We start from the raw sequence: 13,587 nt of genomic DNA, 5'->3' as shown, positions 1-13,587 counted from the left end.
TCACTCAGCATCACACCCACATCCCACTGCCCCAGGAAGAGCCACGCAGGAGGGACAGGATCTGCCTTGCCAGGGCCTGGGCTGAGGGCTTGGCCTTTCTGCCTCATAAATCGAACCAAAGGTCTTCTCAGCATCAGAACTGTCTGTACGTGACCTTTGCCTATCTGCCATCATGGCCTCCAAGTATCTGCTCTAACGACTCCATCAGGAGAGTTTGTTGGTAATTGCCGTCAGTTGGGCCAAGTAATGCTCCCAGACACTTTGGCATTTGCTTCTGACTTTACGTCCTTGAGAGGTTTTTTCAGTCTCCTCTCAGTATCTGAGTTCATGGACTCAGCACCAAATGCACCATGGGGCTCATAAAAGTGGAGAAAGCCCTAAGGATCCGTGTGTCTACCACGATTTTTGAAAAGTCTTCAAGACTTGTACAGCAGAGAGGTTTTAGAAGTCCAGTTGAAGATTTCTATAAGCATTTAATAATTTTTATTTTCATATTTAAGGATTTTTTCATTACTTTTCAGTTTATGGAAGAGGTGATAACCAGCATTTTCTAATTGATATTGATCCAGACTGTCTCCTAAGGAGGTCTGGACAGATTGGAAAAGTAGTCCCTTGAGGTCTGACACTGTGTGGACAACCTTGCTCCTCACCTCCCAACACCACTATTTCTGTCATCGGACATCTGGGAGTTACATCACTTTTCCTTACATCAGACTTCTCCACTGCAACTGGCTGTTAAAGCCACTTTCCATGAATTTCCACCTGCTCTCATTAGAGAACTGACTGCAAACAGGCACAAAAAGGTTTTGCTTGGTTTTGAACACAGAAATTCAAATGTGATTAGATCATCAAAAAGATGCTCTATGCCAAGTCCAAGCTGGCTCCAGTGAGTTCCACCTTCCAGAAGGGAGAACCATGCAATAAATATTTTTGAGAGATAGATAGGAAATTATAAATAGAAACACAATTAAAAGACATGGTGAATTTCTTCAGGCCAGGAGGAAATAACTGTAATGTGAGGGAGATGAAACACACGGAGTAAGAGATACAGTACTGGTGATGCAAAGACAAGGAAATATCAATATTTCTTCTCCTTCTGTTAATACACATCCTGAAAAATTCTCAGTTAGAAATCAAGGGAAAAGCTCAGACATTTTACTGAATGTACTCAATCATTTAAGTTGATTTAAATGTTCTCATAAGATTTGAAATTTCTCAGGATTGCGGTCACTGTCCAACCATGAGCACAGAACCTGCAGGAGACCAGAGGCCCTTGGGAGCTGCAGGCGGAGTTCCATCTGAACTGGGGGAGCCACCAGTGATGCCACTGAAGTCCCAGAGGACCTGGACAATGGCATCCAAACTATCAAACTTGAGTACAAACGGAGAAAACCTGAGACCATTGGGGAAAAAGTAACTGATGATAGTTGTGAACTGGGGAAGAGACTCGGGCAGAGAAAGGGAGGGATCAAGGTGGACTGTGGAAGAAGCAGCCTGTGGAAGAGTGGGGAGGAGAGGGATTCGAGGGACCAGCTGCCCGTGGGGAGGTGGCTGGTCAGTGCTGGTCTGGCCAAACCCCCTGCCTCATCACCATGGTCTGTCCTGCTTATTAGGCTGGTTTCAGTTGGAGTAGAGTTACTTATCTTCATAGTCACTTGTACGGGGCTGTGTGTTAAATCTGTGATGGAAACAGTGTTGATCACAGCCCAATATTTCAGTCATTGCTGAGCAGTGTTTGCACAGTATCAAAGTCTTTTAAGCTTCTCACGCTGAGAAGTGAGAGGAGGCAGGGGGTGTCCAAGAAATTGAGAGGAGACGCAGCTGGGACAGCTGACCCCAACTGACCAAAGGGGTCTTCCATACCATATGTAGTCATGCTCAGCAATAAAATCTGGGAGGAGAAGGGAGGGGAGAACACTCAGAGTGATGGCGTTTGTCTTCCCAAGTAACTGCTATGTGTGATGGAGCCCTGATTTTCTGGAGATGGCTGAACACCCACCTGCGAACGCAAAGCAGCGGGTGAATTCCTCATTTTTCTTTGATTGCACACACAGCTTTTGGTTTACCTATTAAACTCTCTCTTGGGTACCGCTTGCTGCTGCTCCCTCATTTTCCTCCTCTTATCACTTTCCTCCTCTTTATCTCAATCCACGAGTTTTCTTTTACTTTTCTTATCCTTCCCCCCATCCTGCTGTGGGGGAGCGAGCGACCGACTGTGTGGTGCTGAGCGGATGACCAGGGTTAAACTACGACATTTCTTAAAGTCCCCTCCTGGCTATTTGCTGTGTGAGCGGGTTCACTGTTGCGTGTGGTTTTGGTCAATTCTAAGTGAGGGTAGCAAGGAGGAGGAGGACACCAGGATGTGAAGACACCCAGGGTGGAATGGCCAAATGGGTAATATCTCTGAGTCTGGGCAAACACAAAGCCCAGGTCCACAGCTGGGGGAACACAGGAGCGTGTGAGACAGTGCATAAGTTCTGCCCAGGATGCACGGACCACTCGTGCAACCTTCACACCAGAGCAGTCTGAGAGGGGCAACAGGACAGGGTCAGTTCTGTTGCTCATGGTTGTGTAAGTGCTGCTGTTGGTGTGGTGGCTGTGAGGGTGCTGTTGCCTGTTGGAGCTGGTCTGTATCAGACTGTCTGTGTCCATCTTTGTTTCCCTGCAGATACCTGCATTTAGTGCTTTCCCTTTGATGACTCCACCTTGGGCCATGTCTCACTCTGTGGGGTCCTGTCACTGCCCACCTCAGGCACACGCGGTCCGTGTGTATCTCATGGGCTCTCCGGGCAGCTCCAGATTCCTCTCCTGGAGGATTGTCCTCTGCCCCATCATGCACTGGGACGGTGCATATCTCCGTGACCATTCACCATCTCCACTGTCAACAGACAACAAGGGATGTGCCCTGCTGCATCCTGCTGTTGCCCTTGGCCATGGATCCAGCAAAGCAGCAGCCCCGATTCGCAGGTGTCAGAGAGGGAACGACCACTGAGTTGCCCATGGGCAGCCCCAAGGCCACCAGGGCTGCTCCTCCATGGGGCAGCATTTGCCTCCTGGACCCTCCTGTGTCCTGGGGCTGCTCCCCCAGCTCCAGAGGAGTGTGAAGAGATGGGACCTGAGACAAATTGTTTTCTGCTGCTTCATTTATTGAGTTTATCAAAAATTAAGGAGCACATATACATATGTACATGAGGTCTTTGGTTCAAGGAAAGACACGCAGGAGGCCAAGAATTATATTATTACAGCCATGAACCAAGAAACAAAGCCCAGCAAAAGCACTATGGAAAAATATAGACACATAAGAAGAAAAGTTAGTCCTGGCTATTTCTCTTGCAGCACTAGTGACATAGTGTGAACCTTAGTAACCTAAAGCAGTGAGTATTGAAATAGTTTCCTCAGGGCATCTTTGAGCTCCTGGTTCCTCATGCTGTAGATGAGGGGGTTCACTGCTGGAGGCACCACTGAGTACAGAACAGACACCACCAGGTCCAGGGATGGGGAGGAGATGGAGGGGGGCTTCAGGTAGGCAAACGTGCCAGTGCTGACAAACAGGGAGACCACGGCCAGGTGAGGGAGGCACGTGGAAAAAGCTTTGTGCCATCCCTGCTCAGAGGGGATCATCAGCACGGCCCTGAAGATCTGCACATAGGACAGCACAATGAACACAAAGCAGCCAAAAGTTAAACAGACAGTACCTACAAGAAGCCAAACTTCCCTGAGGTAGGCATCTGAGCAGGAGAGCTTGAGGATCTGGGGGATTTCACAGAAGAACTGGTCCAGGGCATTGCCCTTGCACAGTGGCAGTGAAAATGTATTGGCCGTGTGCAGCAGAGCATTGAGAAACCCAGTGGCCCAGGCAGCTGCTGCCATGTGGACACAAGCTCTGCTGCCCAGGAGGGTCCCGTAGTGCAGGGGTTTGCAGATGGCAACGTAGCGGTCGTACGACATGATGGTGAGAAGAGAATATTCTGCTGAAATGAAAAAGAGAAACAAAAATATCTGTGCAGCACATCCTGAGTATGAGATGGCCCTGGTGTCCCATAAAGAATTTGCCATGGATTTGGGGACAATGCTGGAGATGCAGCCCAGGTCGAGGAGGGAGAGGTTGAGCAGGAAGAAGTACATGGGGGTGTGGAGGTGCTGGTCACAGGCTATGGTGGTGATGATGAGGCCGTTGCCCAGGAGGGCAGCCAGGTAGATGCCCAGGAAGAGCCAGAAGTGCAAGAGCTGCAGCTCCCGTGTGTCTGTGAACGCCAGGAGGAGGAACTGGGTGATGGAGCTGCTGTTGGACATTTGCTGCCTGTGGGCATGAGGACCTGTGCAAGGAGGAAAAGACAGTGACGGTTCAGATGAGACTTGTCTGGGAAAACCAAAGTCATTTCCCACAGCCCCTCCCACAAAGAGACCCTTTTCTTTTTCCAGGAGAACGTCCTGGCTGGAGCCCTCGTTGGTGCTTGATGAGTGTGCAATGAAGAGCAGGGTCTCTGCCCAGGGGCTCTTGAGGAGTCAGCCTGACCCTGTGTGATGGGTGGGGCAGGGGCCAGTCCTGGGGTTCAGCTTTGTCAGATGGAACCGCTCCTGCTGCAGAAGGGACTGTCAGCATCTGTACCCGCAGGGCTGAGAAACTGAGTTTGAGAGCTTTGGCGGTTCTACAGGTCCTTCTCCCCTCACAGCCTGGGGAGTGTTCCTGGACATCAGAAATCCTCAGTATTTCTGCTGCACTCAGGGAGAACAGAGCGAGTCCTGCGAGACCAGAGGATGCCTGTGGGTCAGTGCAGAGTGAGGGCAGCTGCTCTGTCCCTCTGTCTTGCTCCAGCTGCCCTGGGCTGGCACCTTTCTGAGATGGAGGCTGATCACACTGCCATGTTACCCTGAAAAGCCACCAGGCACTGCTGAGAGCAGAGGGACCCACCTCAGACCATGACATGTCCCACCCTTTCCTAAGGTCTCAGCACCCCACTTCTGTCCCAGGACACACACGGCTCATTTCACAAACCGAACTGCATTTCCTCCATCATAGCATCTCTGCACTTCTCCGTGGGGAATTCAGATAATGCTGAAGTGCTATAGGACAGGTTTGCATCCTGGAGGGAAGCTCACAGCTTGGAAGGAAACCTCAAGGAGACAGCCAAGGGTCCTAATGATGGCATTTGATTCAGGGAGACTCAGCTCATTCCCCAGCCCCACACACTGCATTGCCCACAGCCCCACAGGGCAGAGCAAAGCTGGGACATGTGTTCCCATGGACACAGCTGCAGGAAAGGACCCACAAGATCAGGCTGTGACTCTGCAGCTGAAACTCCCATCCCCAGAGAGCCTGACAGCAAGAACCAGATCACAACAGCAGTGACCCAGAGCAGTGGAGCAAGAAGGAAACTGCGGTGAGGGTGGGTGTGAGAGAGGCCAGGGCAGAGGCAGCCGGGCACTCCGACAGCGTCACCCTTCCCCAGCTGTGCAGCCACCTCCCACACACCAGCATTGCCGGGCAGCTGCTCTCAGCCCCTGTGCTCTGCAGAGGGAACTGCAGCTCTGGCTGCACAGGAGCTGCTTCATGCCCTGGAGCCCCCGGCCCTGAGGGCAGAGGCTTTGCTGGGTGGGAGAGGAGGCGAGGGCGCTGCTCACAGGAGGGATCTGCACTGCGGGGATCATACGGAGTTTTCTGTGTTCTCCCTCCCAGAACAATTCTGAGTTTAGTTTCCTCTCATTTCTGATCTTTTCCCTGCTGTCTGGAGATTCTCCCCATGGGAGGTGTTTCCCTGTCCATGTCTCTTCCCTGTCAGCACTCACAGACCCCATCCCACCCTCTGTGCCCTCACCCTGGCCCTACAGATCCTGCCTGTTCACAGGGCACTGCCTGGGGGCATCTTCCTGTTTGCAGGTTGGAAAACAGGACAGGTCAGACTAAGGCTGACAGGTACAGCAGATGTGATGCTGGTGCTGTGCACAGGCAGAGCAGCAGCTGAAGGGATGTTATGAGGCTTCTGGCAGACATACTGATCACTTAAAGTTGCAGTTCAGGAGTCTCAGCAACTTTTTTAAGCAGGAGGGCACATTTTCCTTTTCTCTTTTCCTGTACCACTCACTGCTTCGGATAGGAAACTGAAAAGAAAGGCTCAGAAAAGCTCCCTATCTGTCTACTAATGCTTGCATTGATCTTCTGCTTGAGGCATCCACTTGGAAAAATCCTGGGGGTGATCTGAAGCTGTGTGCACCCCTGACCCACACAGCACGCTCTCCACAGCAGAAACACCTTTCCTGCCCTGATAGGGGTTGCTCCTTCTATCCACAGCTTCTCCCCACAGCACCGTGGGGATCTCCCCGGGCAGGCTGAGCGCTGACCCTGGCAGGCGGCAGAGTCCCTGCCCCGGCACAGCCCTGGGGTGCAGGGACCCTGCTCTGCAGGACAGCTCTGGGCAACTCTGGCTGCTCACCCACCTTCACACAGCTGCAATTGATTCAGGAGAAAGGAGCTGTCTTGGCCTGGGTCTTTTACGGTGTAGAATGAATCTCTCCCTAGGAGGAGCCCATATTCCTTCACAACTATGAAAACGACACTGCCATCCTGCCAGATCTTATCTGCTGCAGGACATGCCAGCTTCAGGAGGTCCCTCCAGGAACTGCAGCTTCATTCCTCTGTAGCCATAGACTTGCTATGTCAAGGACAGTGAAGATTTCTCCTTTGAATTCACAGCATCCTCCCACCCCAGACTGCTTTTCCCTCTCTGTGCCTGGCTCCTCTCCCCTCGGTGCTGCAGGCAGAGCCCTCAGCCCTGCTGCGCTTTGCAGAGGAGCTGCTCCTGGGCAGAGCTGTCTCTCTGCAGCGCTGCCGCTTGCCATGAGCTCCCTGTGTCCCAGGAGCCCAGCCCAGCTCAGCTCAGCAGCACAGGAACATCCCAAGTCACTTTAATGACCCCTCTGGTGGCTTTGGTGCTGAGTCCATGAACATCAGACCCTGAGGGAAAGTTGATAAAACCTCTCAAGAAGTCAAAGTCAGATTCAAACTCCAAAGATTCTTGTCATGTTAATGGGTCCACTCAGGGAACCTACTGAGAAACCATCCCCAGGGTCTAGTCAGAGAAAAAAAATGGAAGCAGTGATGACAGGTCAGGAAAAGCAAAGCAAAGGTGGCTCTAATGCAAACCTGGATGTGTTTCATTAACCAAAGGGCCAAGCCCTGACCCCCAACCCTGGGAAGGCAGATCCTGTCCCTCCCACGTTGCCCAGGGCCCTTCCTGGGATAGTGTGATGTGGGGCTGTGCAAGGCCAAGGGCAGGACTATGGTCCCACACCTCCCAGGTTCCTGGCTGGGGACAAGGAGGCCATGAGGCCCCTGTGCTGTAAGGACAAGGTGTCTCCTCACAGGCAGCAGAGCTGGAGACAACAGCCACAGCCAAGGGGAGAAGGAGCTCATGTCTGGTGGGGGTTTCAGCCTCTTTACATCCCTTGATCATCTCCACGACAGCCTGTCCTATGCTGTGGCATCCCCTGCACCTCTTTCCCTGCTGGCTGGAGACATCCCCCCTGCTGCCCCACCTTGCTCTTGTCTGAGCATCTTCCTTCCTTTGCTGATCTCTCTCCATCCTCCCCAGCTGTTCCTTGAAGCACAAAGCCTTGGGCTGATGCAGACTGCCTCTGGGTGACCTGCTCCACCACAGCACTGCCCTTCCACTCACATTCCTTGCTGCTCATGTCCAGCCTGGACCTCCCCACCTGCACTGTGTGCCATTATCTCTTTCTCATGCTCTTTCCCACTATGAAGAAAACCTCCACCCTCTCTGAAACCACCCTTCCAGCACTCTCAGGCTACTCCTACACTGCTGCAGCCTCCCCAGCGCTGCTGGGCCAGAGCAGCCCAGGTCCCTCAGCATCCCACACCATGTGCACAAGGTCCTGAACCCTGCCTTGGCACAGCCCTGCACTCTCCAGTTCCTCCCTGCTTCTCCAAACTGGGAGCCGCACACTGGCACACATCCGTGTGTGTGGGGTCACACCAGTGCTGAACCGAATGGGATGAGAACTCCAGGTGTCTGGGTCCCCACGCTCCTCCTCATGCAGCCCCGTGTGCAGCTGCCTTGGTCATGGTGAGCATGCGGCACGGGCTTGTGTGGTGGCCCTTGTAGTGCCCAGGCCCTTCTCCTCAGGGTCCCTGCTCAGCGTGTCAGGTCCTGCTCTGTCCTGATGGATGGGGTTATTCTCCTGCCCTGATACAGGACTGGCCACTTCTCCTTTTAAAACTTCAGAGATTCCTGATGGTGGAACCCCAAAGTTTCTCCAGGTCTGGACTCTCCCTGCACTGCTGCAGCCGCAGTCCCTCCAATTCCAGCCAGGGCAGGGACCACTTGCCCGGGGATCCCCTGGTGCCCCCTAAAGAAAAGGGGCCTCAGCCTCCAGGACTCTCCTGAGCCCAGAAAGTGGCCACTAAAATGGCAGCAGTAGCAGGGTTCCATCAAGAGTTTATTCAAGAAAAAGGAAATAATTTCCAATTTCCCTAGCACAGTCTTTCAGTGCTGCTTTCTCATCCTTATCCTGGTGCCTCTCCCTGATGGCTGTGCCCCACTTTCGGTGGCACCAGATTGTTGGGGGCATGGCCATGTGCCCCCACAGCCCCAGGGCTTTGTCATTGGTGCCCTCACTCACAAGGGAAAACCCATCTGGTCACTCTCCACATAAAGGAGCTCCACACATCCCAGCAACTTCTTCACTCTGAGGGAATCCCACTGCTGACCCTTCCAGCCCGTCTCTCCTGAAAAGCCTGTACCCAGCCATTGCAGCACCCCAAGCTGTGTAACTTGTCCCACCACGCCTGGCGGTGACTCCATGGGTGTCAAACAGCACAGGCTGCAGCTTGTCCTGGCTGTGCCCTTGGCTCAGGGCATCAGTGCACAGTTGGGCTGTGGCACCTCAGCTGTAGCACCCGGCCAAGCTCTGAGAGTCTTAGGGAAATCTGGTTGGTCTCAAGAATCCAGGTCCCCATGTGTGCAAAGGTTTGACTTCAGAGCAGAGCAATGTCACAGTGCTTGGCAGATGGAAAGTTAGGGCTGAAATTGGGCAACAGGAGAGTGAGCAAGCCCTGCTGTCCCCAAGGCCAGAGAGAAACAGGGCTGGGAATGACAGACCTGGAAGGAAACGTGTGTTTTGTCAGTGGCGTCTCTGCTGCCCCTGAGGTACTTGGGCAGACGTGTCACTGATCTCTAGGAATGACAAGGTGCTGCTGACAGGCCCAAGGTGACAATGGTTTGTCTGTTCCTTGATTATGTTATCAAGGAGTTGAGAACAGGTTTGGTGAAAAGAAAAAAAGGAGATTTGGAAGTGTTGCTATACGCATGGACACTGCGGTGTGAAGCGCTTCCTATTCATGGGCTGCCCTACATCTACTGGATAGAGAAGGGACAGATCTTGCGATGCTTCAGAGGTGGGAATGAGTTTCTTGCACAAAGGCACCGAATCTGTCTGCAGTGCTGTCTGGGGTGTCTGTCCCACACTCGCTGTGGATGGGGATGGCTGCCCTGGACAGGACCATCGCTGTCCCTGCCCAGTGCATGTAGGGGTGTGCGAGAGCCTTGGCACCTCACGTAACACTGCAGGCCTGTAACTGGCATTAAAGGGAATAACCACCCTGAATTTGATTTGTCAATCGATTTATAGAATAACTTCAGCTGGAAGAGACCCTCAGGATCATCGAGTCCAACCATAACCCAACTCTAGCACTAAACCATGTCCCTAAGAAACCCAATTTAATGTCTTCTAAACACCTCCAGGAATGGTGACTCCACCACTTCCCTGGGCAGCCTGTTCCACTGCTTCACAACTTTTTCCATGAAGAAATGTCTCCTAATATCCAGTTTGAACCTTCCCTGGCACAACCTGAGAACATTTCCTCTCCTCCTATCACTTGCTGCTTGGGAGAAGAGACCAACACCCACCACGCTACAACCTCCTGTCAGGTAGTTGTAGAGAGTGAAAAGGTCTCCCCTCAGTCTCTTTTTTTCCAGGCTAAACAGCCTCAGGTCCCTCAGCCGCTCCTCATAAGACTTGTGATCCAGACCCTCACCAGCTTTGTTGCCTTTCTCTGAACTCACTCCAGCACCTCAAGGTGTTTCTTGTTGTGAGGGGGCCAGAACTGACCCCAGGATTCGAGGTTTGGCTTCACCAGTGCCCAGCACAGGGGACGGTCACTGCCCTGAGCCTGCTGGCCACATTATTCCTTATACAAGCCAGGATGCTGGGGGCCTTTTTGGCCACCTGGGCACACACTGGCTCATGTGCAGCTGCTGTCAATCAACACCCCCAGGTCTTTTTCCACCAAGCACCTTTCCAGCCACTCTTTCCCAGGCCTGTAGTGTTGCAGGGGATTGTTGTGACCGAAGTGCAGGACCTGGCACTTGGCCTTGTTAAACCTCAGACAATTGCCCTCAGCCAAATGAACAAGCAGCTCCAGAACCCTCTGTAAAGCCTTCCTACCCTCTTGCAGATCAAAACTCCCACCCAGTTTGGTGTCATCTGCAAACTTACTAAGGGTGCACTCGATCCCCTCATCTAGATCATTGAAAAAGAGATTAAACAGAACTAGCCCCAGTACTGAGCCCTGGGGACACCACTTGTGACCGGCCGCCATCTGGGTTTGGCTCCGTTCACCGCAACTCTTTGGGCCCGGCCCTCCAGCCAGTTCTTTATCCATCACAGATACACCATCCAGGCCATGAGCTGCAGCTTCTCCAGGAGATGCTGTGGGATACGGTGTCAAAGGCTTTACTGACGTCTAAGTGCACAACATCCACAGCCTTTCCCTTCTCTACTAGTTGGGTCACCTTGTCATAGGAGGAGATCAAGCTGGTCAATCAGGACCTGCCTTTCACAAACCCATGTTGACTGGGCCTGATCTCTTGGTTGTCTCTCTCTCTCCAGCCAGGCTGGCCTTCTTTCCCGACAGTTCACCTTCTGGCACATGGGGACAGCTGCTCCTGTGCTTCTGAGATCACCTTCTTGAAGACAGACCAGCCTTCCTGGACTGCTTTGTCCTTCAGGTTTGCCTCCCAAGGGACTCTGCCAACCAGCCTCCTAAACAGATCCAAGTCTGCCCTAGAAGGCCAAAGTAGCAGTTCTGCTGACCACCCTTCTAACTTCTCCAAGGATAGAAAATCATTTCACGATCACTACACACAAGGCGACCTCCAATGAGTCCTTCTCTATTTACAAACAACAGGTGCAGTGGGGCTCCTTCCCTGGCAGGCTCACTGACCAGCTGTGTCAGGAATTGTCTTCCATACGCTCCAGGAGCCTCCTAGACTGCTTCCTCTCTGCTGAGTTGTACTTCCAGCAGACATCTGGTAGGTTGAAGTCCCCCATAAGAACAAGGGCTGGTGATTGGGAGACTTCTCCCAGCTGCCTGAAAAATATTTCTTCTGCCTGTTCATCCTGGTTGGGTGGTCTGTAACAGACCATCCCCTAGGTTGTTCGCCTTGTTGCCCTTCCCCTTGATTCTTACCCAGAGACACTCAATCCTATCATCACCCTCATCAAGTTCCAAACAATCAAAACTGTCCCTAACATACATGACTTCCCCACCTCCTCTCCTTCCTCGCCTGTCCCTTCTGAAGTGTTTATAGCCATGCATTGCAGCGCTCCAGTTGTGAGAGTCATCCCACCATGTTTCTGTGATGACAATTAAATCATAGTTTTTCTGCCTCACAAGGGCTTCCAGCTCCTCCTGTTTGTTGCCTGTGCTGCGTGCATTCGTACAGATGCACTTCAGCTGGGCCATTGGTTGCACTGGCTCGGCAGACTGAAGGGCATCATTAGCACTACCCTCAGATGCCAGCATGTCGCCCTTGGCTGTGCCTCTGCCACATCTGGTTTCATCCCCTCACCCTTCAAATCTAGTTCAAAGCCCTCTCAATAAGTCCTGCTAACTTAATGTGGTTTATAAAATAAGACTAGGAATCTTACTTTTTTGTAGTTGTTTTCTAACACTGTCTGAACTTCGGTAAACGAGAGGAAGAGTGGTTAACAGTCTGTTTTCTGAGAGTAACATGTTCCTCTATGTTTCCCATCTTTGTAAGGTGAAGGATTTCTTCCCTTGCAGAGAGGACTGCAAAACCCGCTGCTGTCAGGCTGGACTTCACCTCCAAACGTGGCGCAGCCTCTTCCATTGTGACATCACCCACTGCCGTTGATGTCACAAAGCAGCATCAGCGCTGAGGTGGGCACAGCAGGGTATAAAACCAGGGGTCTCCCTGTGCCTTTGTCACTCTCGATCTTGACGGAACAGAGATCGCAGAGTTTTTGGCTTGATCCCGAGCGAGCAAGATGCTTGTTACTTGCACCTCAGCAGGTACCAAGAGCCAGCCAGAGAAGGTCGAAGGTCTGAACAGGTATGTTTGAAAAATCCTCCTCCCCTTTGCCCAGGTGTGTTTTCAACCTCATCAGCTGGGGTGGGTGGAGGGTGGACAGGAGAGGAACATGAGGGCAGCCTGAGAGCTCGGTCTGGAGCTGGTGGAAGGCAGCAGCCGCCTTTCAGTGTCTTCATGACCACAGGGGCAAGGCCCAGAAAGCCTTTGATCTCTGCAGAATGAGGGACAGGTCTATTTTGAATCGCATGGATGGAGTCCCAAGCGGTGGCCCCGATACAGCCTGCCGTAGTAATTGTGAGAGCTCAGCTCAGTGCCGTATTGTGCTCTGCGGGGTGGGTTATGTCCCTGAGCCTGCTTGGTTTTCCTCTCCACTCGGACCAGCAGGATACCAGCGTGTCCTCTGTTGGCCATGGATTTGACTTGTGTTCCTGACAGAGGAGGTTTCTTTCGGAAACCCGGTCAGTTCCTCACCAGGGCTCTGCCTTAGGAAAGGGGAACATGATCCTCTGAAGGGTGCAAGGAGTTCTCTAGGAGAACAAAAGGGGATTGTTCATTCCTGATGAAGTGTACGCTGTGAGCCTTTTGAGAGCCTCCTGGAACAAGCAGGAGGAATTTCCCCCTTGCAGAGCGCTGTGTGCTGTGACTTGGCAGATCAGGCTCAGGGCAGCAGGGCCCAGCCAGCAGAGTGCTTCTTTGGTGCTTCCTTGGTTGCCCGTTGTTTGCCAGCACGCATTGACATTCAGCCTCCCTCCCTCTTTCCCCAGTCTGCATTTCTCTGCACTTATGCCAAGAGAAGGGTCAGAGATAACGCAGCTGCTAAAGAAATGCTGCGGGAGGGGAGACACACACCCCCGCCTGGCAGCTGTTGACCTGTAGGGGCACAGGCTGAACCTTCTCTTGGGAGGGTGGAGAACAGGATCAGCACAAGTGCCGATGGGATGGTGGGCAGAAGAAACAGGTGTACGTTGTGTCCCCTCCGTTTCCAAAGAACCCCTCTCCAGCCCCACAGACATGTGGTGTGGCCACAGCTCCCGTTGCAGCTCCTGCTCTTAGTCCGGAGTCAATCTTGAGCCCTTTGTCCCTAACGAAACAATCGCTGCCATGACAAATCCCCCACTGGTGCAGCTGCTGACAACCCCAGCAGTGACTCGAGCTGGTGCACGACCAAGCCAACGCACACGCCAGGAACGCCAGGCTCAAGGGCTGCAGTCCCTGCTGCTGCTCTCCAGTCTGCTGC

At 52.7% G+C, this 13,587-nt stretch overlaps 2 protein-coding genes across 2 annotated transcripts in view; one reads left to right on the top strand and one right to left on the bottom strand.

The window, feature by feature from the left end:
• Nucleotides 1-3,366: 3,366 nt before the first annotated feature.
• On the bottom strand, nt 3,367-11,821 carry LOC135999367 (olfactory receptor 14J1-like). Its single transcript, XM_065652923.1, has 2 exons — nt 11,690-11,821; nt 3,367-3,909 (listed from the first exon to the last, which is right to left on the bottom strand). Exons 1-2 carry the CDS (start codon nt 11,819-11,821, stop codon nt 3,367-3,369), a joined length of 675 nt encoding a protein of 224 aa, XP_065508995.1.
• Nucleotides 11,822-12,306: 485 nt separating this feature from the next.
• The window catches only part of LOC135999366 (olfactory receptor 14C36-like), a gene marked incomplete at its 3' end in the record, with an annotated part of 28,581 nt that continues 27,300 nt past the window's right edge, over nt 12,307-13,587 (top strand). The window contains exon 1 of the mRNA XM_065652922.1: nt 12,307-12,371. Coding sequence (XP_065508994.1) covers nt 12,307-12,371 — 65 coding nt within the window. The remainder of the gene's footprint in view (nt 12,372-13,587) is intronic.

This window comes from Caloenas nicobarica, chromosome 28, assembly GCF_036013445.1.
Source record: "Caloenas nicobarica isolate bCalNic1 chromosome 28, bCalNic1.hap1, whole genome shotgun sequence".
Taxonomy (NCBI): Eukaryota; Metazoa; Chordata; class Aves; order Columbiformes; family Columbidae; genus Caloenas; species Caloenas nicobarica.
Note: the sequence above shows the minus strand (reverse complement) of the source record. Positions and strands in the feature narration are given on the sequence as shown.

Coding starts and splice junctions, on each gene's coding strand:
- LOC135999367 (XM_065652923.1), bottom strand. CDS start 11,821: ATGCTGGCATCTGAGGGTAGTGCTAATGATGCCCTTCAGTCTGCCGAG. Junction 3,910..11,689: donor AGGAGGAGCTGGAAGCCCTT/GTGAGGCAGAAA, acceptor TGCAAACCCCTG/CACTACGGGACCCTCCTGGG.